This window comes from Sycon ciliatum, chromosome 1 (assembly GCF_964019385.1).
Source record: "Sycon ciliatum chromosome 1, ocSycCili1.1, whole genome shotgun sequence".
Classification (NCBI taxonomy): domain Eukaryota; kingdom Metazoa; phylum Porifera; class Calcarea; order Leucosolenida; family Sycettidae; genus Sycon; species Sycon ciliatum.
This window is the reverse complement of record NC_088643.1, coordinates 94678140-94702811: the sequence shown is the minus strand read 5'-3', so window position 1 is coordinate 94702811 and position 24672 is coordinate 94678140. Positions and strand designations below refer to the sequence as shown.

Below are 24672 nucleotides of genomic sequence, written 5' to 3'. Positions count from 1 at the left end.
TGGTTTCAATGTTCAGCCGGATTCTACATTTATTCTCCAAGAGCGTGTTCAATCATGAGCATTATAGGTGAAGCCAAGTCGGAAACCCAGCCTTCCCTGGTGGCCCACTCTCCAAGGATAGGGCAATAAACGTACTATCAGATGTATGATGCATATGCAGGGCGCAGTCATGTTGACTCCATCATACGTGACGATGATGCCACGCGGTTCAGTGCAGCACGGCCACGTCCGTACATTGCCTCGGGCTCAGGCCCGGCGTAGCGTTTCATATGTCTGCTACTGAAATGATCTTGGAAAACATGATCACAGGTTTAAGAGAATCACGTAGCCACCACAGGTCTTCGTATAAATAGGCCGTTGGACATTGACAACTGTGCAAAGCTTCAATAGCGGCCCGGGTGATGAATTCTGCCCATACTAATACAGGCCTGTTGATTTCCCATTTGCAAATGAATTTCTCAGACGTGAATGGACGTCTTCTCACCACACATAGTGAAATACCAAGGCAAATATCACGCTTGGCCTGGTCGCTGATTACGATGGGATGTGGACTGGTACAGCTGACAGCATGCTGATTCGATCACAAATTGCAGAAATTACTCATTATTTTACAAACGAAACCCAGTCATCTATATCTCCCACTCAATGTCTGACGCCGAAAAAAGAGAGAGAGAGACTGAGAGTACGTAGAACTAGTGTTGACATCACTTTAGTACTTACTCAAGTCACATCAAAATCCTTATCAGCGGGCTCCAGGCTGTGGCCACGTGGAACGCCTCCAGTGGGTCTGAATGTTCGACAACGTCAACCATTACTTCTTCAAAGAATCGTCATCTACTGTTTACTGAGTGGTGTGCGGCCAGTCGCCAAGTACTCGTACCAGTGCGAGTACTGATTACGATGATGCCGTTCACAAGGGAGTAGTAAAATACCTACTCCGCGCCCAGCTCACAATCGATCGATTTGGGTTCTTTTTTTTGTTGCGCGATCGATCGATTTTGCGCGATCGATCGATCGTTGCGCGATCTGTCGATCGACAGATCGCGCAGCAAAATCGATCGATGTGGCAGATCCATAGATGGCGCACAACACTAGTAGTCCTATGAAAATGAAATGACCACTGTATACTATCAAGAGTAGATCTACATAAAAGACTAGTCCGCAGGCCAGGGTTGAAATTTTTCGAGATAAAAAAATCTCGCTCCCGCTCAGGGGGGACCAAGTTTGGTTGTGGCGAACCGAAAGAGGACCCCTCGGGCTACTCGAAACTACTTTTGGGTATCCCCGGAGCTGGGGCTTTCGTGCGGAGTAAGCCCTTTTGGTTCCAATTTTCGGAACGACCCCAAGTGCGCAGTTGTCGTCTCCTGCAATTTTGAGTACGCGGAGAGCCTGCTCAAATTTGAATTTCGCTTTCACGTGGCGCGGCACGTGGGGCGGCACTGCAGAACTAGAAGAAATTGAAGCAGTCGGATACAACAAAGAAAGCCGAAAAGGGCTTACTCTACACGACCAACCGATCCATGGCGACTGTTTCGGGTAGCCCAAGGAGTGCTCCTTCATCCTTGGGCAACCATACATGTCTCCCTTCGACTGAGCACGCAGGTTAGGGAAACGATAATGTTTTACTGCGCCAGATGAAGGAATCGTCGAGATAGAGAAGTTTTGGTGACTGACATAATTATAAGCATAAATTATATCTCCCAGAGGCGATGGCCTGTCGAGGGATAGAGATATGATATGGACACTGGAGTATGGAATCAGTTGATCCGAAACCCCGCCGGAACACTCGGCAATCTGTGCAGGCCCCAATTGTCGAGCCAGGCCGTCAAACCTGCATTTTCTGCGGCTCTTTGAAAAAGAAGATTCCAGGCAAAAGCACTAAGCAAACAACGTCGCTCTTGCAATCCGAGGATGGCGAGCAAACCCTTCGTGCCGCTGCCGAGATCAGGCAGGACGACAAGATCTTGATAGCAATAGGCTCGAGTTGCTTGATAGCACGCGAAGCGTACTATCATAAGTATTGCTACCGAGAATATACTCGGGCCAAAACACTTGCTAGGCTGCAAGATCAGGGCGAGAGCGCAGCCACTTGTGCGCCTGTTGCCAGTGCGGGCACCGAGATTGATAAAGATTTTTTTACTGAAGTAGAAACGCTGCTGTTTGTGGAATGTTTGGTTCGGACCGTCAGTGACCTGACTCGATTGTTCAATCAAGTGTCCATAGAAGGGACAGCGCTAGCGAGAAACGAAAGAGTCAAGGGACTACTAATGGATAAGTATGGCGAGTCCATAACGTTCTCTCGTCCCCGCGCACGGAATAAATCCGAGTTGGTTTACGCCACGGAACGTGCACCAGTGATAATAGCACGACTGTATGACAGGGACGCTGCGAGCGAAAGCGAGAGTGAGGAATCTGGTGACAGTCCTAGTGCTAGCGCCTGTGAGAGCCAAGAGGGTATCGCTAGTACCACTACCAGTAGGTCTACCAACTATGGAACAAGAGCACCCAGACGCCCCGCTGAAGTGGATGTGCACCAGACTGTTATTATGCAGGACAGCATACGTCTGGTATACCATTCGGCTAGGCTCCTGCGGAATGCCTGTCAGCAACAGGCAGAGAGTTTCGACACTACAAGCACAAGTCCTGGCAGCAGCACTGGTATGATTTCAGTGAAGCAAGCTGAGCAGTGCATTCCTGCCCTGCTCCACAATTTCCTTGTGTGGTTTTTGAGCTCAGGCCAGCATGACAATATACCAGCAGCATCCAGCAAGCTTGAAGTTGATTCCACGCTCAACCGCAAAAGCATTCCATGACCCACTGAAGAAGATGAATCTGAAGTCATTCACTGTCAAGAAGAAGAAGAACCCTGTGAATGATCAAGCTGGCATCCTTCGGTCCGACCGGTCAACATTTTCCCGCATTGCTCTGATTGCACAGACTCGCCAAATGGACATGCGTGAAGTTCTCTCATATCCACTCGGACCACTGCCATGGTCACTAGCAACTACATCAGGTACTCTGGTCAAGACGAGCAAGGCAGCCCTACTACCGCTGCTGACCGATGGAATCGCATCTTCCAATAATCCAGATGCTGGTGGAGCTCTGATCATTGATGCCATGGCACACCTGAGGTCCATGAAGGTGTTCGATCTTCCGTCCACTTTTGGTGAGTTTGCTGCTGTTGTTCTGAGCCATCTGTGCCGACTGCTATCTTCATACAGCCGGATCGACTTTGTGGTCGACACGTATCAAGAGATTTCAATCAAGAGTTTGGAACGATCTGCCCGTGCTGCTGATGGAGGACTGCGCCAGCACATCACCAGTCCTGCGCAACGATTGCCTCGGCAGTTTGTCAAGTTCCTGGCAGTTGGTGCCAACAAGGAAGAGTTGCTGGAGTTTCTCTTCAAGCAATGGCAAACAGTCGACCTGATGAAGAAGATTCCAAGCCACAGGGAGCTAGTTATCACCTCCGGCAGCTCGTGCATGAAGATAATGTCTGGTGCTGCCACTACAGTTGCCCTCCCTGTCACTGATCTGGCTTGCGATCATGAGGAAGCAGACACCCGACTCCTTCTTCATGCTCACCACGCAGCGCTAGCAGGATCGCGGACTATCACCATCAAGTCACCCGATACTGATGTTGCCGTGCTAGCAGTTGCGTTCAGCCACTCCATTCCAGCACCTCTCTACTTCATGACAGGAACCGGTGTAAAGACTCGCTACATCCTGATGAATGCTATCAGCGAGAAGTTGGGCCAAGCTGTTTGTGATGCTCTACCTGGCTTTCATGCTTTTACGGGCTGTGACACAACAAGTGCCTTTGCAGGCAGAGGCAAGAAAGGTGCCTTCAAGCTTCTGTGCAACAACTCCCCGGAGAGTGCAGCTGCCCGCTTGGCCTTCAGTACTTTGGGTGCAGCTTTTACACCACTTGCCACCGATGTCATCGACGCCCTAGAGAAGTTTGTCTGCATCATGTACAACACCACGTGTTCCCGGGTCAATGATGCCAGGTACCAGCTGTTTTGCACAAGGAGTCTGCAATCCAACCAACTGCCACCCTGCAATGACGCCCTTCTAAAGCACTGCTGCCGCTCCAATTACCAAGCTGGTATTTGGAAGCGATGCCTCTTGTCACATGTGGATGCACCATCACCGAATGAGAAAGAACAAGGTGAGAGCAGCAATAGTAAAGTACACCTAAGTAAGAGAATGGCAGAATGTATTTCAGTATGTATCTTGTCTGTGTTGGTGTTGAATAAGAAAGTGCAGCAGGCTTTAATACTTATGTACCTGTAAGAGTACCCGCTGTGATAAATCTGCTAAGAAGATGTTGTATAGAACCAGTGTACTTGATATCTCTGTATGTAATGGAGTTTGAACATTTTTTCCTGTCGCTGTGATTCTTCTCTTCATATTACAGGCTGGCACCTAGAAAGCAATGGGACATTGGCAGTTGACTGGTTAAGCCTGCCACCTGCTCCAAAGTCAATCCTAGAGTTCCTCCGGTGCGGGTGCAAAACTGGTTGCAGCAGTGGCAACTGTTCGTGCCGCCGGCATATGCTGTTGTGTACAGATGCTTGCACCTGTCGGCACCACTCTTCAGTAGTATGCACAAACTACCCAGAGCAGCATGCAGCATTGCCTACGACCCAACACATCTCACCTGAAACTGATTTGTAAGTAGTCATTGATATCTTGTTTTGTTTTAAAATAATGCCGTCAATGAATGCTTCACGTGAGAGATATTTATGATAGTAACTGTTTATACCATTGGTGTACATGGCTGGTCAAATCCTTTTAAGTAATGTGAACTTGAATTCAATACTTACAAAGCGTTATATTCTCGTATGTGTGTTATAGGGTCTGCAGTGACACAGCTCATGACTGATAGCAGCCAGCCAACCGTAAGGATTCGGGACTGACAAACTTGTAAGCAATCACTAGTTGCCGTTATCTCTGTGCTGTATTAACTTCCAAGTCTTTAAGCATGAGAGATGCGCTGCTAATGAGCACCTGTCCATACTGACTATACTTGGCCATGTATGTAGATCCGTCACGCGGCTTGCTGCTAACGGGACACAATCATTGTGCGATGGTCTTTTTTCTTTCTTTCTATCTTTTTCAGGTTGAGCAATCATGTGCATGATGGATAGCAGCCAGCTCTAGAGTGTCCCACCACCTCTGGGATATCTTGCAACAAATCTTATGACAGATCTGTGTCAGCATCAGTGGATGCCGGAACTGTCTTTCTTTGGCCGACAACCGCATCCCGCAGCACGGGTGATAGCACATCTTCTTCTTATCATATTATCTACATGACTGTAATATTGTCATTATAATTTAACCTGTACCTTCATTTTAAATTGTTTCCAGAGGACCTATGATCTTCTTACTGGAGCTCCTATACCAGAAAAGTTAGGCATGAAATATGATCGGAATGTCCGGAGACCCATGAAAGCGTGACAGTAATAGTAACTTTACAGATTATGCCAGTACTAAGACTTTATTATTATAATCAGAGACTTCATGCTAGGAAATAATAAATTATCCTTCTAGTGTACTTGTCCTATTTCCTATTTTGTGCAGGCTCCTTGTTGTATAATATGTTCTCAAATGTGACATACATTATTACAATGTATTACTATTGTGAAATGACCCAAAGGCAGTATGCCTATCGAGGGGTTCATTTGATTGAAAGAACAGTACTACTACTAGTATGTGGGGCTTGATGAGGAGAGAAACGCGGAAAATGAACTGCAAGGTGTAGTGGCGGAATTCCGTTGATTGCATAAGCATGGTTAGTGTATATTGCATTCCGTGTATTGACGCTATTGTGTTCTATTCTAAGAAATGCTATTGAGGTAGTAAAACACCTCCGATCATCATGAAAATGTGTACACAGCTAGGTCTGGGCCTTGGCTACTTCATTCCAAAGCAACACTGTTGGTATTTAATCTGCAAGATACCTAAATTGGGAATTATCACTTTGGTTGCTATGGTAACACTCTTCAAGAAGTATTTCGTTGATTTGGTCAACAAAGCCCCATGTTTCTGGGTCAAGTGACACAGATCCTGAAAGCTCTATGTATTCTCTATCATTTGCACATGTCAAACCTTGGTCCCCCTCGAACGGGAACGAAAAGTCACTTTTTTGCACCTTGGCCTGTGGACTATGTGAGTAGATCTACGAGTCTGACTGATCCCTGTACATGTACTGATAATATCAGCGATTATGACACTGTGACGTAAGTGACAGTCGCGGCCGGGGCTGCCGTGTTTTGCATGGAAGCCGCCTCAAAATGCAAGCAACACTGCTTTGCTTTGACAGGAATTTTTATATTTTGTCGTTTGTTAGGAGTGCCTTCCTCCGGTCCAGCCTAGCTTACCCTACTACTGACTGATCAAGTGAAATCCTCTGAGAAATTCGCTATGTTCTGCCAGGCTGAGTGATATGGCGGGTTGTCCAGCACATCCAGCAAACCATTCGACTCCGACATTGTCATTGGGCTTTGGAGTGATGTCGAAGCTCGGTAGGAGGTTTGTGGATGCGTAGCTAAGTGCGGTCTGCTGGCTGTGCGGCAGCACCTGTGTTCGCTGCGGAATGGCAGCCTCATCCAACTCTAGGAATGGTGGCCTGCCGTCGCCTACTGCTCCATCGAAGCCGAAACTTGAGGCGCAGCTCTCTAGTGGTTCGGTATGTCTTGACACTAACGGACGCAGCTATAATGTCTAGTTTCAGGTTATTGCTATGTCAGAGGAAGTCCGCTGGCTCCGACCAGCACATTCATTCATTCTATTTTTTAGGCGATGAAGAACACTTGTAGCTGGAAAGAATTTTTTGCAATGGTTCAAGAGGAAACTCAAGCTATGGGGCATAAGCATTTTTGCGTTATCAATGCGCTTTGCTCTCTCACTGAGGGTTCGTGCAGATTTGGTTTTCTATGTACCGTAATAGTTATGCATGTAAGAACATATTTTTGAACTAGGGTCTTCACTCAGTTCTGATCAATCAATCGGACAAGGCTCTTTACTGACTTTAGAGGACAGTTTTCTAGACGCATCATCCTGTGTCTTCTCCACCACAATAACATAACAAAGATGTTCAGATAACCGGATACATTTTGTGCGCAAAGATCTAACGAAAATGTGGAGAAACGTCATGAATTGGAGAATTTGATCCAAGAATTTGATCCTTCAAAATCATACTTGTTAAGTTGTCAGTTTGTCACAAATGATCCCGAAATGTCACTCGGGATTGTCGCTGTGTTCAGTACTCATCCAACATTGGCACACTGCTCTAAATCTACCCAGGAGTTGGTTACAACTTACAACTGCCCGCGTGCCACACTCTCTGCTCTAAATCTAACCCAGTGTTAGTTAATACTATCGCCCACGTGAAACTCGGCATTGGACTCAACCCTATGAGTGTGATGTAAAACTGAATATAACGGCGGTGTGGCAGGCCATGTATCCATGATTTGAGTTGCTGAAATTGTGTAGGGTACTGTCATATCATGCAGCCCAAACGGTGCTGCACCAAAATATAAGTGAGTTGCGGCAAACAGCAAGTTGCACTCATTGATCACAGACACGGACAGAACGCTTTGCTCAGGTGTAGTGCTATCATTGGGATAACACGCCACATTGTTGGAGTACACTGGTGTAGATACGAAACCCTGTATTGGCAGCTACTGCACGGGGTGCAGATATGGCAAGAACGCATTGCAATATGCACAGGATGGCTCTTTGAGCAGACCGGTGCCGAGCAGTCGTCGGGAGTGAGATTGTTTCGATTTGATTTTGGCTGCCGTTCTGAGTGAGTGTTGCCTTTCTCACTACTATAATGTATAGAGTATACTGTATAGACATGAACGCAATCATGCACTGTACTGTACTGTACTGGGTGCTAAGGTTGTACCTTCTGAAGACTAGACTGAGAATAACCAATAGGCACCGGCGGATTATGCCGGCAGAAAAATTGGCAGAATTCGGTACTTTTTCTGGCTAGTTTCATGCATGTTTGGTATGTGGATAAAGGAATGGAGCAGAATTCGAGGAATTGCCTGCCATAACTAAGGTTTGTATGGCTCTGCCAAATTCACTGCTTTTCGAGCAGAATCTGCCACCTTTTCGAGCAGAATCCGCCGGTGCCTAATAACCAAGGATAAATAGCAGCACCCTGATGTACATGGTGTTTAGTTGCAGACTGCTGCTAGTCTAATGTAGTCAAATCAACTCCTGTGTGGACTGGATTGCATGTCAACACCTGCTGCTATGCCTTGGCACTTGAGATAGTTTGGAAATGTATTGTTAGCTACCTGACGTCCCATCAGTGTCAATCACTGCTATACTGTGCTCTTCCTACAGACTTCCACGGATGGTGACCTCAGTGTGTGCCTGATAAACTACATTCTATCTCCGGATGCGCTACTACAGTAAGGGAAAACACCATACAGCACGTTATTGCAGTCGGGTACGGGGTAGTGTAGCGTTAGTCCAGTATACATGTCTAAGATGGCGTTAGTGGCTTTCTTCCAATAAGGTGCGTACTCAAGGCCCGTTTAACTGTACCCTGGAGCATTAGAGGTGGCCTGATGTTTATGTTTAGAAGAGGTACAGGTTAATCTCCTCTTCCACTCTTGCAAATTGTGTATGCCGGACGAGAATAGGAGAGTCCGACTGCCTTACACATCGGCTGGCATCCGACTGCCTGCGTGTAAGATAAAGGGATTTAAAAACGAATCACGGGAAACTGCCCCAGTGTCGCTAGTTGCAGTGACATTCTATGAACTGTATCCAAGTCACATGCATATGTGGTGCTGTATACGCGGTGTTGTGTTTGTATCACCATGGTGATATTGATATCCACTTCAATCATGTCTATGTAGTGAGTCTGTGTTTACTCGTTTGATCTGCAGGATCTTTTTCAACCTAGACATTATATCTCTCTGCCGATGTGCTCAAGTTTGTAAGGTGAGTTTGCCACCTAGGATTGTTAAAGAGAGAGAGAAAGAGAGAGGGAGAGAGAGAGGCGGGGAGGGGGGTTGGGGTTTGGGCATAGCAAGCATGATACACCGGTATCCTATTTTGTCGGACCCATGTACTACTCATTCATGTCTGTGTTTGGGATAGTGGCAGTAGAGTATCGTCTAGATAGTGTAGCAAGGCGGTAACTTAGTTTGGGAGTTCAGCTTGCTTGTGTGCGTGTCATGTCGATGTACCCAATGTGACTATTCCACTTCCCTATCATTCAGCAGGGCAATGGAGGAGCATTGCTCAAGGCTATCTTTACTGAGTCACTCGGAGATTTAGTGGGGAGACCTGCAAAAAACAACAGTGCTTACTGTCTGTGTAAGGGTTAATTTGATACATGCACAGCTGCTTTATTTGGAACATATGCCAGATGGGGAGGGAATTCTCATGACTGTACTAACATTATACATGTATTTGTTTTGCCTGAAATGTGGAAATATTGTGTACTTGTAGGTTACAATGGTGATATGTGTTGCGATCGCATTGAAATCCATGTCTTTGTACATGTGCTTTGCCTATGATTTGTTTTGTTGTCTAGTCCTGGAATCGATTAGCTCTCGATGGCAGTGTATGGAAGAATGTAAACCTCTTTGAGTTTCAGATTGCCATTACAGTAAGTGGTCATCTCTGCATAATCCACTATTCTCCCCACGATGCACTGAATTTTACATGACCCACAATTCTCTCGCATCCACACAGTCCCAGATGCAGCCACGGTGATTGAAAGCCACACATACAAGTTTAGACCATAGGGGCATTTTGGATCCTAGAAAAAGAGCCTTTTCTTCTCAAGATCATCATCACTGATAACATCCTTGTGCGCCACTAGCATCAGGTCTGCCACCCTCTTCAGCAGCTTCAGTTTGCTGTTGAGTGCAGTGTTTGTACGGTGGAAAGCCACGCCATTGGTGATATCAATGCCGCGCTCATCAATCGTACAGCATCCTGAAGAATGCCGATATATGGCCCAGTAGCCTGTTGCGCTGGTAGCACTGTTTGTCCTGGCGACGAGCACCTACGTAGAGTGGAGCAGCGCGGAATGCATGGAGTTCAGCTTTGCTTGATTTCTTCCAGGGCAATTCTTTATTGCGATCTAGCAGTGCAAACCCCTGCTCCACCTCTGCCACCTTGAGCTGAGAGTTGGTTGGCTTCTTGGCACGTTCTTGAACTCCGGCTGTTGCATTGCATATCGGAAATGTGCCAGAGCAAGATGTCGGGTTATTGAATGTTTCAGTACACCATCAGTTTGGTGCCTTGGTGTCGCTCTTTCTGACCGTATTATCTAGTTACAGTGGCGGACAGTTGATCATAACTCGTGTCCATGTTTCCCTTCTTCCCTTCCTTCTACAATACTGCTGTTTGCTAAAACCTAAAAATGTTCTGTCTTGTCCTGCATAGGGGAAGGTGTTTCGCAACATTGTGACGAGATGTCGTGGCTTCTTACGAAAACTAAACCTGTACGGCTGTCAAGCTTTGCAAGATGCAGACCTTGTGTGAGTGGTAGTTTGGAGTGATTATATTACTACTTGGTTTGATGTACAATAGTGTATCAATCGTTCTGTTGAGGCTGGTGGCAGTGCATGATAATCCTGTTGTACTGCTAATGCCAATGCACAACTAGTGGTGGCCTGACACAAGCCGAAACACTGGTGACTCTGGAGCATGAAATACTGTCGCCAAAGTTAGCAATGCACTATTCTGCGACAAATGGTACGGTTGTAATTGTGATTGCATGAGTATGGTGCTGTATGATTGCATGAGTATGGTGCTGTATGATTGCATGAGTATGGTGCTGTATGATTGCATGAGTATGGTGCTGTATGATTGCATGATTAGGGTGCTGTATGATTGTAATAGGCAGCACCCATACTGAGCTGTATTGGAGGGTAGCCTGTGAATATCATGTGACCCCACACATCATCACATATTAGTTGCAGTTGACTGGCAGCTTTAAGTTTGGGCTTTTGGTTTACTGGTTGTCTATGAACTCTTGATTTTCAACAAATTATCCAAGGCGAGAGAAGGATGAATATATTAATTTTATCGTTGCGTCTGGTTAATAATAGGTTTTTACCCATCCTGGTGTATGGCATGTTGTATCACAAACAAATGCTATAATGCCCTGACAGGTGTTTTGTGTTTACCTGCTCCTTTTTCTGTAGCCCCTTCATAGGCCATTGCAGTCGATTGAAGGAACTTAACTTACAAGGTTGTTGTACTTTGACATCGGCGTGAGTTATGCCCGGATGCACCGTGAATATGCCCTTCTGAGCGGCTCATTAGGATCATTTCCGTTTTTGAAACTGACTTGTGCATGCATAACATGAAGGATGTATGTAGATAACTTGTCCTATTCAGCCTGAGGGTCATTCCAAAGTCAAATACACTGCCATTGTCATTGTTTTCACTTTCCGCCTGTGCATAATCCACAACAAAAGTGTTGGCATCCTTGATGATAATGCTCTCAGACTTCATTAGAGCCGGAGTGAACAGAATTACCTCCATTAGAATGTTGGCATTTGGTCAGCCATGCACTTGTTGGCTGAGTAGGTGTTTGTCGAGGAATCACAATCCACATTCAACCTTGCTGGGGCACATACAATGTAGCATCCACTCGTGATCAGTTCTTGGGATACATCATTCAGGGGTCCCTAGTGTCTATTGTAAGCTACAAGTAGATACGACTAATCTTGCCTTCACAGTACATGTTGTTACATGTTGTTGGTTTTACATTCTCTCTATTACCGGTTGTGAAGCTACGAGAGTATTGGTTACCAATTGTCATACAAGGTTTGTGAATGTTCCCATGATCAACATCATCTCTCCTCGGTGTGATGTGTCTTGCCGTGTGTATTGATGGTGAATAGATCAATATCTGAAATGACGAAGCACTGTCATGACTTGGTGCGTCTTAATGTGTCGAATGGACCTGTGGTCGACGATGCAGCGTGCACAGCGATTGCGTGAGTACAGCATTGTATGGTTGCACAGTTATGGTTTTCACGCCGATGTGTGTGTGATATGGTCGCTGTTTGAGTGTATGATTCTGTGCACCTGCGTTCCTATATTATGGTGTCGGGGATGAGAGCTTGCAATGTGTATGATGTGTGTGATGTGTGTGATGTGTGTGATGTGTGTGATGTGTGTGATGTGTGTGATGTGTGTGATGTGTGTGATGTGTGTGATGTGTGTGATGTGTGTGATCCACTGACCAACATTTGTAATACCTACAATGTATGTACATGGTCCGCGTCAGCCATATTGTCGCTTATCTTTCAGCTTTGTTTATATGTCGCCAATGCTCACTTGGCAGCCCATTTCATCCCAATTTTGGTTAGCAAGTTAGTTTACTAGTACCTGAAAGGTCTATCTAGAGTTCGAGTGGATTTCGAGAGCGACGGGTGGGTGATTCTGATTGATACAGCGCCGCATCAAAATAGATTATCTTGTTACGCTGTGCAGGCAAGAGCAGCGCAAGCCACAAGAAAGTAATCGGCTACTCGGAATCAGGTCCATTTTGCTGAACGGCCGAGATCGCTCACCTCAGTGATCGCTCGTCAAGCTGAGAATCACTGAGATCGCAGCTCCCTTACCTCCAGCTCAACGCTCGGAGTATCCAGTGCGACGTGGAGATTTGCAAGTACTGTACGCGTCGTCGTCGTTGTTCAAAATAAAATCTTGCAAAGAACGGCGTCTGATTTGAACCACACAGGCTGTCGTGCTGCCCACGCGAAGTCCTATAGAGAAGGCGACCGTCACAATCGACTTCTCTTTAGAAAATAGCCAGGCAGTGGAGAGGAAGAGAGATGAGCTTCCAAAAGCAAGAGAGTCGATCCCGAATAAAAATATTTGTCACCAGCGCCGAGAGCAGCGACGAGGAGGACCGAAAAAAGTATGAACCCTTCCTTGGACAATTAATTCCTCATAGCTAGTTGTCATTCTAAACCGGAACGTCCATCGTACCAAGTTTTATCACTTCAAGTGCACCCGTTGGTGTCCAAAGTCTAAGTTCAAATTGTCGAAAGATAAGCGACAATATTGCTGACGCGGACAAAGTACTACGAATACATCCGATTAAGATCAGGTTTGGAGATAGAGCCACATTATGGTGATAGATACACAGGGGTCATGTGGTAGTATCTATGCAGGCTCAGTGTATGTAATGCATCCAGTCCTATGTGTGATGTGTTAATAGAGCCAGTACTGCTGGTGGTATGCTGTAGACGGGTACCAAAGGTTACATAAAAATGGTCAAAAATGAACAGACAAACACAATACGTTCAGCAAGCGGACATAAAACAGAAGGGATAAAATGAGTGATACGGTATGTCTTCATGCGCCCTATAGCTCGTTCGAAATGGATTCTGACGGCGGCAATCCAACGTGTGTCGATGACCTCTTGTTGCTTGAGTTGGTCCCGAGGAACGATGGAATGCTCACCTCAACGCCGTTAGGTAGGAGAGGGGCAATGTCAAACCCACGGACGGCCATACCCGCATCCACATTTTGACCACGGTCAGCAAAATCTCATCTATGAACAGTGCACGAGGACGGCCAAGGGCATCAGTTACAGGAAGTCAGCTGGAATTGATCGTGCATTTCTTATGTTCTCAACTCCATTTCTGACCAGGAGTAGCATGTTGTCAAACTGAGCAACATTCAGGCCAGTGTGGAATAGAAATCGGGCTGCATCGGCATGCAATGTGTTATAGCTTAGCCGGCGTTTCTCCAGTTCTTCTCTACACTCAGATACCTGGTGCTTCCCAAGTAGTTCAACCTCATGTCTCAGCTTGTCCACTTCCTGGCGAAGTCCCCGCACAGTGACCTCACTGAGAGCAGCCATAGCATCATAGGCATGCTCTCAGATATGACTGGTGACTGGCCCATTGTCTTTAGGTGCACTGGAATCTTCAGAAATGTCCATGGGGACAGGAACATGCTTTTTCACGGTGTCTTTGCTGACACGGGTGGAGCGCTTTGCAGCGACTGGTTGGCTCAAGAAAAGAGTCAGCTCGTCAGCATGACATGGGTGGCCGGCAAGAAAATGGACGCCGCGCACTTCTGAATATTTTGACAAAGGAGTATTCTTATATTCTCACGAGGAATTTTCGCAAGCCATTCTAACCTCGCAGCTCGGCGACTATCCCAGTCCTGAGCCGGTGGAATGAAACAGACTTTCAAATATCTGCAGCTCCACCACAGCCAACTCGAGTGCTTGCAGATCCACATTAACGCCTTTTCACCCAAACTTTACGTTCGGATGCAATAACATCCTCACTCTCGAACAGACCAAATTTACAGCTCTTCCTACGATTCAAACAGCCAGGGGAGATGCAGTGGGAATTACTTGTCATGACAATCAAATGCATAAAGGGAACACAAGGATCAGCAAGAACTACCGCGGAAACAATGATGAGCAGAACGCAAATACTACAAACATACCGCTAGAGTCTAAGCGGCATTGTCGACAAGGCAAGTCTAAATAGTTGCCCCGCACACACAAAACGCGGGATAATAATGCATGAACCTCATTACTGTGCTTGTGTGCCGTGTGTGTGTGTGTGTGTGTGTGTGTGTGTGTGTGTGTGTTGATGTGTGTATTTAGGTCTGGATGCAAGCGTCTGGAGCACTTGGACCTGGCTTGGTGTGCACGAATGTCGGAAAGCGGTGTTATCACGCTGGTAAAGGAGCTCACCAGGATAACATCACTCATCCTGAGAGGCTGTACTGGGGTAAACTAATCTACTGTGTTGTCTGTGTTGTACCGTTGCTTAGAGCCGAGAGGCGATAGAAGCTGTTGGTTGAGTTCTGCAAATGCTATACATCTGAGCGTACTGTTCCATGCCCAATTCAGGTTGGCTGGAGGGTTGGCCCACTACCAGCATTGCATTGATCATACCCAAGTTTAAAGGGGAACTGTCACCAAAAAATTTCTTTGTCTTATCTTGTAGTTCTTTGGCTCCTGATCACGATGGTGTCATTCGTTTTTCTCTGCGATGACTGGAAGTGGGTGAAATTTTGAAAAGAAGGTGCCCGAAATTGTCCCGAAGTACCGAGTGACGTCACGCCGGACTTGAGACCTCCACGCGTACTTTCATCGTCAAAAACGAAGTCCAGCCTGTGTGCTGGTCGATCTAGCCAACTGTTCGATGTACGGTGCACGCTTGCCTTCTGAGCTCGGACGCTCGATGTGTACGTTGTACACAATGAGAACGCAAAAAAGGGACAGAATAAACAAAAGTCGACAGCAGTTTGTCGCACTGGTATTTCCTCCACGAAGCTCCAGCTCTTTGTTTTATTTGTGATTACGAAGGAGTGGAAGGATGTTTGTTTGCTTTTAGTGTGACACACATACCTCGTACTTGAAAGTGATGTCGTTGTATCGAAGGTGGCGATGTTGCCCACCCGGCTCTGAAATGAAAGACGTAGGAGTTTGTCATCTGCATCTTCAGCAACATCGCCAGATGAATCGCCTTCACGTAACTACATTGCGTCCCTTTGGGGCTCGGTTTGGTGGTGTTATCGCCGGCCGGAGGAGTACTGTTTTCTGCATACGCACTCATCATCGTGTTGTTCCTCACACGAAAAGTTCAAAACAACGACGTACCTCCGTGCTCACAAAAATAAAACAGATCCTCGCGGAAGAAGTCAAAAAGGTGAAAGCTCAGCTGCTTTTTATTTTGATTTGGCTGTGTAGCTGCACGTGGGTCTCTGCCTCTTTGGCATTCTCCTTCGGTACGACGTACCCATCTGTGTTACAGTTCAAAAAGGCACACGTGCGCCGTACATTGGAACAGCTAGCTCGATCGACGAGCACACGGGCTGGACTTCGTTTTTGACGACGAATGTACGCGTGGAGGTCAAGTCCGGCGTGACGTCACTCGGTACTTCGGGACGATTTTGGGCGCCTTCTTTTCAGGTTTTCACCCACTTCCAGCCATCGCAGAGAAAAACGGATAACACCATCGTGATCAGGAGCCAAAGAACTACAAGATAAGACAAAGATTTTTTTTGGTGACAGTTCAAGATAAGATAAGACAAAGATTTTTTTGGTGACAGTTCCCCAGGCGATTTTGCCTGCTGCTCTGAATGCTCGATCATTACAGATTTGGACAAAGTAGTGCCAATAAAGTGTCTAAGCCGGTGGCGTTTAGAAAAAAAGAGCTAAAAATGTATCGGTTCCTCTTGGCAATGCAAGCTATCATTAAAAATGAGAGCATGAACTCTGTTACAACTCGTGCAAATATTGTCGTGACTGTAGTTGGTCAGGTGTCTTTCTATCGTCATAATTGTGGCTAGTCTTTCTATCTGCTTTGTAACCCCAACACATCTAGGCCGTGAATGATGCTTCGATGAAGGCTATTGGTGAACACTGCCCACAGCTCACGGTGTTGGATGTGTCCCACATTCCAGTAAGTCAGTCAACCTATACACATGTATACACGGTAGTTTTGACCTGTCAAGATGCTGCCGGCTGTTCACCACTATGTCCTAATGAAATACGGCTAGTTATATTATTGTTTCAGTCGTTTGCCATTGTTTAGTTTGAGATGCAAGGTGTGTGACTGTTGTGACTTATTGATTGTGCATGCCTTGTTTGCCTTGTTTGCCACGGTTGCCACGGTTTCCACAGCACACTCTGTTTGATCCCGGTATTGGCCATATTGCTGCCGGTTGTAAGCATTTACGTCACATCAACCTGTCTATTTCAACACAGCTTACTGAGCAATCACAAATGTTTTTAGCCGAGCATTGTCATGAGCTACGGTAAGCAAACTGGAACCCGAATACAGCACCATTTGAACCCTATTCTGTGCCGCCATAATGTGAGTGAGTGTTCGGTTTAGTCATGATTGTTCTCTCCATTCTGGACCGAATCATATTTGATACATGAAATTTGTATTATGGCAGAGCGAGATTCTTACAGCTGTGTTTTTGTCATTACAGAAGCGTTATACACGTTGTAGCTGCTTTGAACACAGCCGTAATGGCCTTAATCAAGTGGGGAAGCGGTGTTTGGAATTGGCTGTGCTGCCCTACCCGCACCTGAACCCACCTCCCATAGTTACCTCTCACACCCCAGCTATGAAGAATGCGTGGCAGCTCCTTGGTGATTGGTGCATTGTTTTGAGGCAGTTTGGCAAACCTTTCTATGTTGCTAGTTACTGCTATACATGAAACACAGAAGCCATTGTAGTTTCAACTAGGCCTTGTTGTACCATTGCATTTCAAGTCGAATACAATGGTGATCATGGCAACAAGCAAGAAGTGTATTCGACTTGAAAAGTCATGGTACGAAAGGCCTAGTCGAAACTATAATGGCTTCTGTGCTTCGTGTGCTGATTTGTCCCCCTACGACCAAAAATCTATTACTGCTATACATTTTGAAACTCAGATGTCATTGAGAAACTCCGATGTTGAGCAAATAAAAAATAGCGAAAGAAAAGGAACGTATGGATACGAGTAAAGAGTAACTGTCCACCACTGTAATTAGATACTATATACAGTCAGAAAGTGCAACAACTAGGCACAAAACTGACAGAGTACTGAGACATTCGACGACCTGACACCTAGATGTTGTGTGCCTATTCTCTCTCTTAATCCATTGAGTGACTGTAACCACTGAGGACGGTGAAACGTTCTCGATCAACTTTATCTGATCCAACACATCTCCGAAGCACTAACCAACAGCCTTCCAACTTGGAAGGTTCTAGGTTGAAGGGAGACCAAAGAGGGGGGGGGGGGGGGGGGGGGGAGGTAAGCCCAACGAAAATGAGCACAAGCTTAAGTCCCACGGGAAAAAAAGAATATTGATTGTTACTGGACGATGATGAGATACTTGACGAAGAAGTCTAACTACAATTTGAAGCAGCAAAGCAGCACACCACCCAACTTGGGTCGCTCAGAAATATCAAAGATAAGTACAGAAGGCGAAGCTTGGCGTTCGGTTTTGTACAATTCTTTTTCGCAAAGCTTCCCCTTCTGTACTTATTTTTGATATTTCCGAGCAACCCAAGTTGGGTGGTGTGCTGCTTTGCTGCTTCGAATTGAAGTAAGACCGCTTTTCAAGTATCTTACTGGTCTCGTCATCGTCCAGTGGAAATCAACATTCTTTGTTCTCGTGGGACTTTAGTTTGTACTCATTTTCATTGGGCTTACCTTCCCCTCTTTGGTCTCCCCTTAATCTAGAGCCTTCCGAGTTGGAAGCCTGTTGGTCAGTGCTTCGAAGATGTGTTGGAGCTAGGTGTCAGGTTGTCGAATGTCTCTGTACTCTGTCAGTTTTGTGCCTAGCTGTTCTGACTGTATATGAATTTTCACAGTTGTTGTCTTCATCCTGGTATACCACTCATATCTTCCCTTCTTTCTGCAGTACTGTAGAAGTAAGTTTGTGCATACACATGACGGCACGAGGGTTTCAAGCTCTGTTTGCAGTAAGTGCAGGTTGGTATGATGACTTCACGTTTTGACGGTATGATGACTTTAAGGTTGGTATGATGACTTTAAAAGTTGGCAAACTGTTCTTGATAACATGGTCAAAATTCTAACTTCAGATATTATCATTGAATACTGCACCTCTGAAACATCACAAACAGCTGATCATTTTTAGCATTGGGCTTGAGTAGTAGCCTGTGAATGATGACACTCTCACGGTATCACTGTATCAGTGGTGTGCCGCAATGCACTTGAATTCCTGTTACCTGACCCAGATCCTGTATGCATGTGTACATTCTATTCAGGGCTATTTAGACTGCCTAGAGTGTCTAGACTGGGGGATCAAGCACAACACACGTACATGTGTGTAGGTCTAACAGTAGCACAACACACGTACATGTGTGTAGGTCTAACAGTAGCACAACACACGTACATGTGTGTAGGTCTAACAGTAGCACAACACACGTACATGTGTGTAGGTCTAACAGTAGATTGCTACTGTCAAGAATATACCTAGGTCCTAAGAAATCTGGTTTGTTGAAGTGCTCAATGGCAAAAATAAGAGAAAGCACATCAGATCATGGCTGCTAACCAGAGGTTGAGAGAGATCAGGCAGGATGTGAGATGAGCATGATATGCTTGGACAATAGAGTATGTAGCATTGAAACAGTGCAAGTTAGCGATAGAGGTGCATGGTCTCTGTCACTGAAGTGGCAAGCCTATTGCTTGCTTTAGCTAATGGGTATGTGTTTGTTGCATTGTGCAGGGATGTCCAGGTCTCCAACGCCTGGATATGGAGGAGTGTTATGAAATCACTGATGCTACAATCAGAAAACTAGGTCAAAATTGCCATGGTTTGAGATGGCTGGTAAGTCGGCGGATGACGAATTGATGCAGTGCAGTGCATACTAGGCTGGTACATTGCAACTCCAAGTATGAACCACTCAGTCCTGGGAAGTCTACACCCACCATGCATCATCGTCTTCAACCCACACTAATCAACGGTAATCCAGTCTTTTCTATGCTATGAATGGAGAACTGAGTAACGTTTAGATAAGCAATACATGTACCTCCTGAAAATGCAGCATTGAATGCTAAACTTGTGTTGCCCCCCCCCCCCCCCCCCCCCCGCCCTCCTCCTCATCCTCATCCTTACTTGGTCCAACAGCACACCACCTTGACTAGCTATCTATCACCCTATCCAGCTAATCACTGTGTGTGTGTGTGTGTGTGTGTGTGTGTGTGTGTTTGTGGAATGTGTGCGGGCATGTACACGGCTGTAAACATGCGAGTGTGTGCATGCGCGCACGTGCACACACTATTGTGCACATATGTGTGCATTTGTATGTGTATGTGTGTGTATGTGTGTGTGTGTGTGTGTGTGTGTGTGTGTGTGTGTGTGTGTGTGTGTGTGTGTGTGTGTGTGTGTGTGTGTATGTGTGTATATGTGTGTGTGTGTGTGTGTGTGTGTGTGTGTGTGTACATTTGTGTGTGTGGACGTGTGTATGTATACGCGTGTCGTATTCTGCTTTCCCCTATGTGGCGGTGTGACTGCAGAGTATCAGTCACTGTGTGCATGTCACTAACTATGGAATAGAGTGTCTAGCGCACACTCCCTGTCGCAAGACCTTGCAAGTACTGGAACTGGATAATTTGCCACTCATCACTGACAGTGTCACAGAATTTTTGATGTAAGCCTCGGCGGTGCTGGGTAATAACTGAATAGGTTGGCTCTTGCACAGATCATACAAAGCAGCATTCCTAATGTGGCCGGGGTAGCAGATTCCTATCAGCTTGCGTAGTTGTCTCCTGGGAAATCTGTCTACAGTCCGTTCATCGGAAATAGTCCCCCGCTGGCCTTTGAATGTCCGATTTGGGCCGATTTGAGTATCAAAAACCCACTTTAAATCTCAAAATCTGGGTTTGGGATCTGCTTTTCCACACATTTTTGCCATGGCATACCAGTCCTAATTTGGTAAATCCTGGCTGAATTTCTATTTCCCTGTTCTTGGACTTTTCTGGCCTCAAATGTGGCAAGGAGTAATTGCATGGGTCAGACAATGCAGGATGTACTGTTGTTTTCACGATATCTACAACTATGTGCGGGAGATACCAAAGAGTTTTAAAGGTGCCAGTTTCCAATGAATAGACTGTACTTGGTCCGGCTCATCGCAATTGTCGCTTATCTATCGCCACTAGGAACAGGCGTTTTGTTGCCGCTCTGTGAAATTTTCAATAGGCATAGTGAGGAAGCATGACACATGAATACTCTCCGCTACATGAAAAAAAATTCAGCCATGGAATCAGGTGAAGCGAGTCATAGAAGGGAAGCAAGGTAAGCAAAATGCACGAAATAAATCAGCGAAGGAGCGCGTTTTGTACTCACACTCTTACAGGTCCAGAGTTCATTCAACTCTCCATCACTTGAGCTGCCGCCGTTACATGAGCTGACACTAGATTGCTGATGTCTAGCTGCTAGCGTAGACTGGTAGAGTATCTCTTACTTTGTCAGCCTGTCGTATGGCAGCAATGGGAAAGGAACAGTTGTGTCTGTCACTTCGGTCCTTGAAGGAATCGTGGGCAGTGTGACCTGTGTGTCACCACAGTGTGTTTCAACAGAGCCTTCGAATGAGGCACACATGCCTCTCCAGACAGCTGTCATACGCTCCACTGGATACGCTGAGACATTCTTGTAATGCTGCTGCCAGGTCCACGAAGGAACAACCAAAACGACCAATCGCATGCGCGCATCGCATCGAAAACACCTTTCTTCATCAGCATGACGCTGTGCACACGTGCCTGTCACACTCTCCAGGATGTACCGGATGTCAGTTGCCCCTGCTACAGTTCCGGTCTTCGGCTGCGCTTGGCATTTGGCAATACAGACAGTGAAAGGCCAGATTTCCACTTCTCAAAAAAGTCGAACACATCGCGATTCAAAGCGCTAGTCGCGATCATTTTTTCTTTGGTGCCTCATTTGATCTTGCCATCACAACAGTCCAAGCAAAAGTAAGTTAGATATCGTGATTGGACTGGGTTTTACCTGTCAAAAAGTGAGTGGGAGATAAGCGACAAAATTGCGATGAGCCGGACCAAGTAGTTGTTCTCACCAGTGCCCTCTTCATGACACCGCAGCGCAGCCAGAACAGTTGTAGAAGATGGCCGGCAGCACCAAGGCCTTGTCAATCCATAGCCTTTATCCACGATTGCCTAGTAATGGGAACCGGCTCTGAAAGGTGTGTGTGTGTGTGTGTGTGTGTGTGTGTGTGTGTGTGTGTGCGTGTGTGTGTGTGCGTGTGTGTGTGTGTGCGTGTGTGTGTATCTGTGTGTATGTGTGTACATGTGTATGTGTGTACATGTGTATGTGTGTACATGTGTATGTGTGTGTGTGTGTATGTGTGTGTATGTGTGTATGCATGTATGTGTGTGTATGTGTGTACATGTGTATGTGTGTGTATGTGTGCATGTGTGTGTACATGTGTGAATGCCATGTTATCCAGGCGGTTTCCTCGACTGCAAAGAGTGGACCTGTATGACTGTGGTGGCATTACTCGAAACGCAGTGGATGCATTGCAGGTAAGGCATCACGCTGCATCCAATCCTGTGCAGCCTCCTGTCTCAGAAACACTGAGGAGCAGACATTGTGGGAGCATCCCTGATCGGTCCAGCATCCCTATTCAGTCATGTATTAATTGACCTGATCATCATTGTTGTCTGAGAATTGGTGGATAGCCATGAAACTCTGTGTAACAGTATACAGTCAACTTTGCGTATAATGACACTCGACGGGGCATCAGAAAAGTGTCCTTATTCGCGAAGTGTCCTATACCCGAAGTCTCATTATATGTATTACAGTTAGATGGGACTTTTGCTCTGGGCATGGAAATTTTGGCGCTATTCGCGAATAGTCGTTATATCCACAGTGGTTATTAGCCAAGTTGACTGTTACATCGTACTTCAGGCTAGTTGCAGTGCTAACTTGTGTCCTTTGGCTCTGCCCTCGTGACGGTATTGAGCCACGTTTTGCAAGGATTAAGGACCATAGTTTGTACAGTTGACTTCTGCTCTTTGTTTTCTGTTTGTACTGCAGGAGCGTGCGCCCGGGCTTGCCGTACAAACGTACTTCGCTCCGTCGCTGCCTTCCCTGGAAATGCAGGAGCTTGCAGAGGATGGTCAGGGCCGTCGTCGTCGCCGTCGAAGGTGTGGATGCAGTAAGGCATGCTGTGTGATTCAGTAAGCACCTCCGCTACTACTGTTGTGTTTGCGAATCATGGGCTAGAAATGGCCTACTCCCGTGACGTAGGCATGACACTGCCTGCTGTGTTCATATCAGAGATCATATCTACCCGGCTATTCCATGTACTGCATTATCTGTTATGATGGCACAGGATCAATTCTGCACATACTACAAAGTATACCATCATAATTCTAAGCTTGACCGAAGACTATAATTATTTCCTGTTGTTCACATGGTAAAGCTGGGCCGTACCTGCTTTTGCTGTTCATATTGAATTTCATCTCTGGCATCCTGTCCTGACAGCGTCTATAACCACTGTTCTAGTCTAACTCACAACTAAATTGAGATCTTCTCTCTGACCTATTTTTTTTCGGTTGAAACTGAGCAGTACTTACCCACGGTGGAATGCTTCATTGCACAGTGTGATTGTATGCTGAGCTAAGCAAGAACTACACTGATCATGACTATACTCTCAATTAGTTATACGTTTGTTGTTGTACCGTTATCTCAGATCTATCATCTACTGGTAGACTCTGGTGGAGAGCCAAGGATTAATTTATAAGAAGAAATGAGGACCAAGGAACTACAAGTTACGCTATAATGTCCACTAAATTACTTTACAATCAGCTCATGTGATAACATTGCACGGAACTGACCAACGGTACTGACGTTCTACACCTAACTGGCAATCAGCTCAAGCGCATCTTAGTTTTGTCTGATGGTTTTGCCTGTATCATCTTCGACATACATGCCCATCCACCGACGTCCTTCACAGCTGAGACTCAATTCAGCTCGTGCCTATCTTGGTTGCGCTCACCTTCCCCTGCTATGTTATTTCTAACTTAGAACCGTCCAAGCTGGAAGGCTGTTGGGGTGCGCATCCGAGACACGCTGGAGCTGATTGCCAGTTAGGTGTAGAACGTCAGTACCGCTCGTCAGTGCCGTGCAATGTTATCGCAAGAGCTGATTGTCAAGTAACGGGTGGTGTTAGTGGACATTATAGCGTAACTTGTAGTTCTTTGGTCATCATTAATTTTCTTCTTATAATTATGTCATCAACTGCTAAGACTTAGCGTGCGATGTGCACTGTAGGCTGTGCACTGTAGGCTGTAAGTGTAGCTTGTGGCTGTCTCACTGCTGTACATTATCTAGCATTGATTGTATCATCTATTGCATCACCGATTTCAAGATCTATTGCATCACCGATTTCAAGATCTATTGCATCACCGATTTCAAGATCTATTGCCAGGAAATGACCTTATCACACTGCTGTACACCCTGTACAAATGCCCATGATCTGGGTACGCCACTGATCATTCTACCCATAGCATCGACATCATTGGCAGCCATCTGTCTGACCTACTCTATTATAACATAACGTTATGCTGCTCATAACTGTGTATGTTCATGGTTGTCTTCCTACACCTTTGCCTTTGCAGATACTCTGAGCAATTTGTTCACAGCTATCCGTTGCTCCCCCCTGACGGCCAGCATCTTCCTTCACATAGTAGTGCACACTAGTGCCTTTTTTCTGGTGGGCCTGATCTCCTCACCTCCCACCGCTTTAGGAGCTGCATCTGCGCATTGATCCTTGAAGGGTGGTGGCGTTCCTACGGATGCGGAAAACTCGGCCCCTAGCCGATGCTGATGCGAGGCGTGATATTTTTTAGTGCCGTTAGCAGTTTAGGTATAGCAGATTGAAAATCTCGGGTGAAACATAAAAAATCGAGGAGTTTCGGACGCTGCCCCCCCCCCCCCCCCCCCCCCTCCTAGAATGCCAGTACAGGGGGGTCATACCATTCGGATGGTCACTTTCACACTGTTCTCAAATGCCTGCTGTTATTGTATCCTAGCCGAGACATGCATGATCTACTGCACAACTCAAGTACTGAAGTACTGTCTGGACTGTACTGTAGTCTGCCTAGCTAGGCGCTAACCTAGCCTAGCCTAGCTTGTCTAGCAACTAGCGT

General features: G+C 46.1%; 2 protein-coding genes across 2 annotated transcripts; both read left to right on the top strand.

The window, feature by feature from the left end:
• The first annotated feature begins 2803 nt into the window (after positions 1 to 2803).
• On the top strand, positions 2804 to 5715 carry LOC135806610 (uncharacterized). Its single transcript, XM_065320816.1, has 4 exons — positions 2804 to 4171; positions 4421 to 4676; positions 4861 to 4929; positions 5126 to 5715. Exons 1-3 carry the CDS (start codon positions 2827 to 2829, stop codon positions 4886 to 4888), a joined length of 1629 nt encoding a protein of 542 aa, XP_065176888.1. The 5' UTR covers positions 2804 to 2826; the 3' UTR covers positions 4889 to 4929; positions 5126 to 5715.
• A 604-nt stretch (positions 5716 to 6319) lies between these two features.
• LOC135806609 (F-box/LRR-repeat protein 2-like) lies at positions 6320 to 23108 on the top strand. The gene is made up of 15 exons (XM_065320815.1): positions 6320 to 6694; positions 8368 to 8435; positions 8919 to 8973; positions 9572 to 9646; positions 10432 to 10526; positions 11196 to 11264; positions 11901 to 11996; positions 14639 to 14765; positions 16368 to 16445; positions 16667 to 16800; positions 18404 to 18464; positions 19232 to 19333; positions 20023 to 20156; positions 21966 to 22041; positions 22556 to 23108. Exons 1-15 carry the CDS (start codon positions 6602 to 6604, stop codon positions 22700 to 22702), a joined length of 1410 nt encoding a protein of 469 aa, XP_065176887.1. The 5' UTR covers positions 6320 to 6601; the 3' UTR covers positions 22703 to 23108.
• Positions 23109 to 24672: the final 1564 nt, after the last annotated feature.

Excerpts from the sequence above, each read along its gene's own strand:
- LOC135806609 (XM_065320815.1), top strand. The coding sequence starts at position 6,602 with ATGGCAGCCTCATCCAACTCTAGGAATGGTGGCCTGCCGTCGCCTACT. Across the intron at positions 10,527-11,195 it reads TTGCAAGATGCAGACCTTGT|CCCCTTCATAGGCCATTGCA; the intron begins GTGAGTGGTAGT and ends CTTTTTCTGTAG. Across the intron at positions 14,766-16,367 it reads TCCTGAGAGGCTGTACTGGG|GCCGTGAATGATGCTTCGAT; the intron begins GTAAACTAATCT and ends CAACACATCTAG.
- LOC135806610 (XM_065320816.1), top strand. The coding sequence starts at position 2,827 with ATGAATCTGAAGTCATTCACTGTCAAGAAGAAGAAGAACCCTGTGAAT. Across the intron at positions 4,172-4,420 it reads ACCGAATGAGAAAGAACAAG|GCTGGCACCTAGAAAGCAAT; the intron begins GTGAGAGCAGCA and ends TTCATATTACAG. Across the intron at positions 4,677-4,860 it reads ATCTCACCTGAAACTGATTT|GGTCTGCAGTGACACAGCTC; the intron begins GTAAGTAGTCAT and ends TGTGTGTTATAG.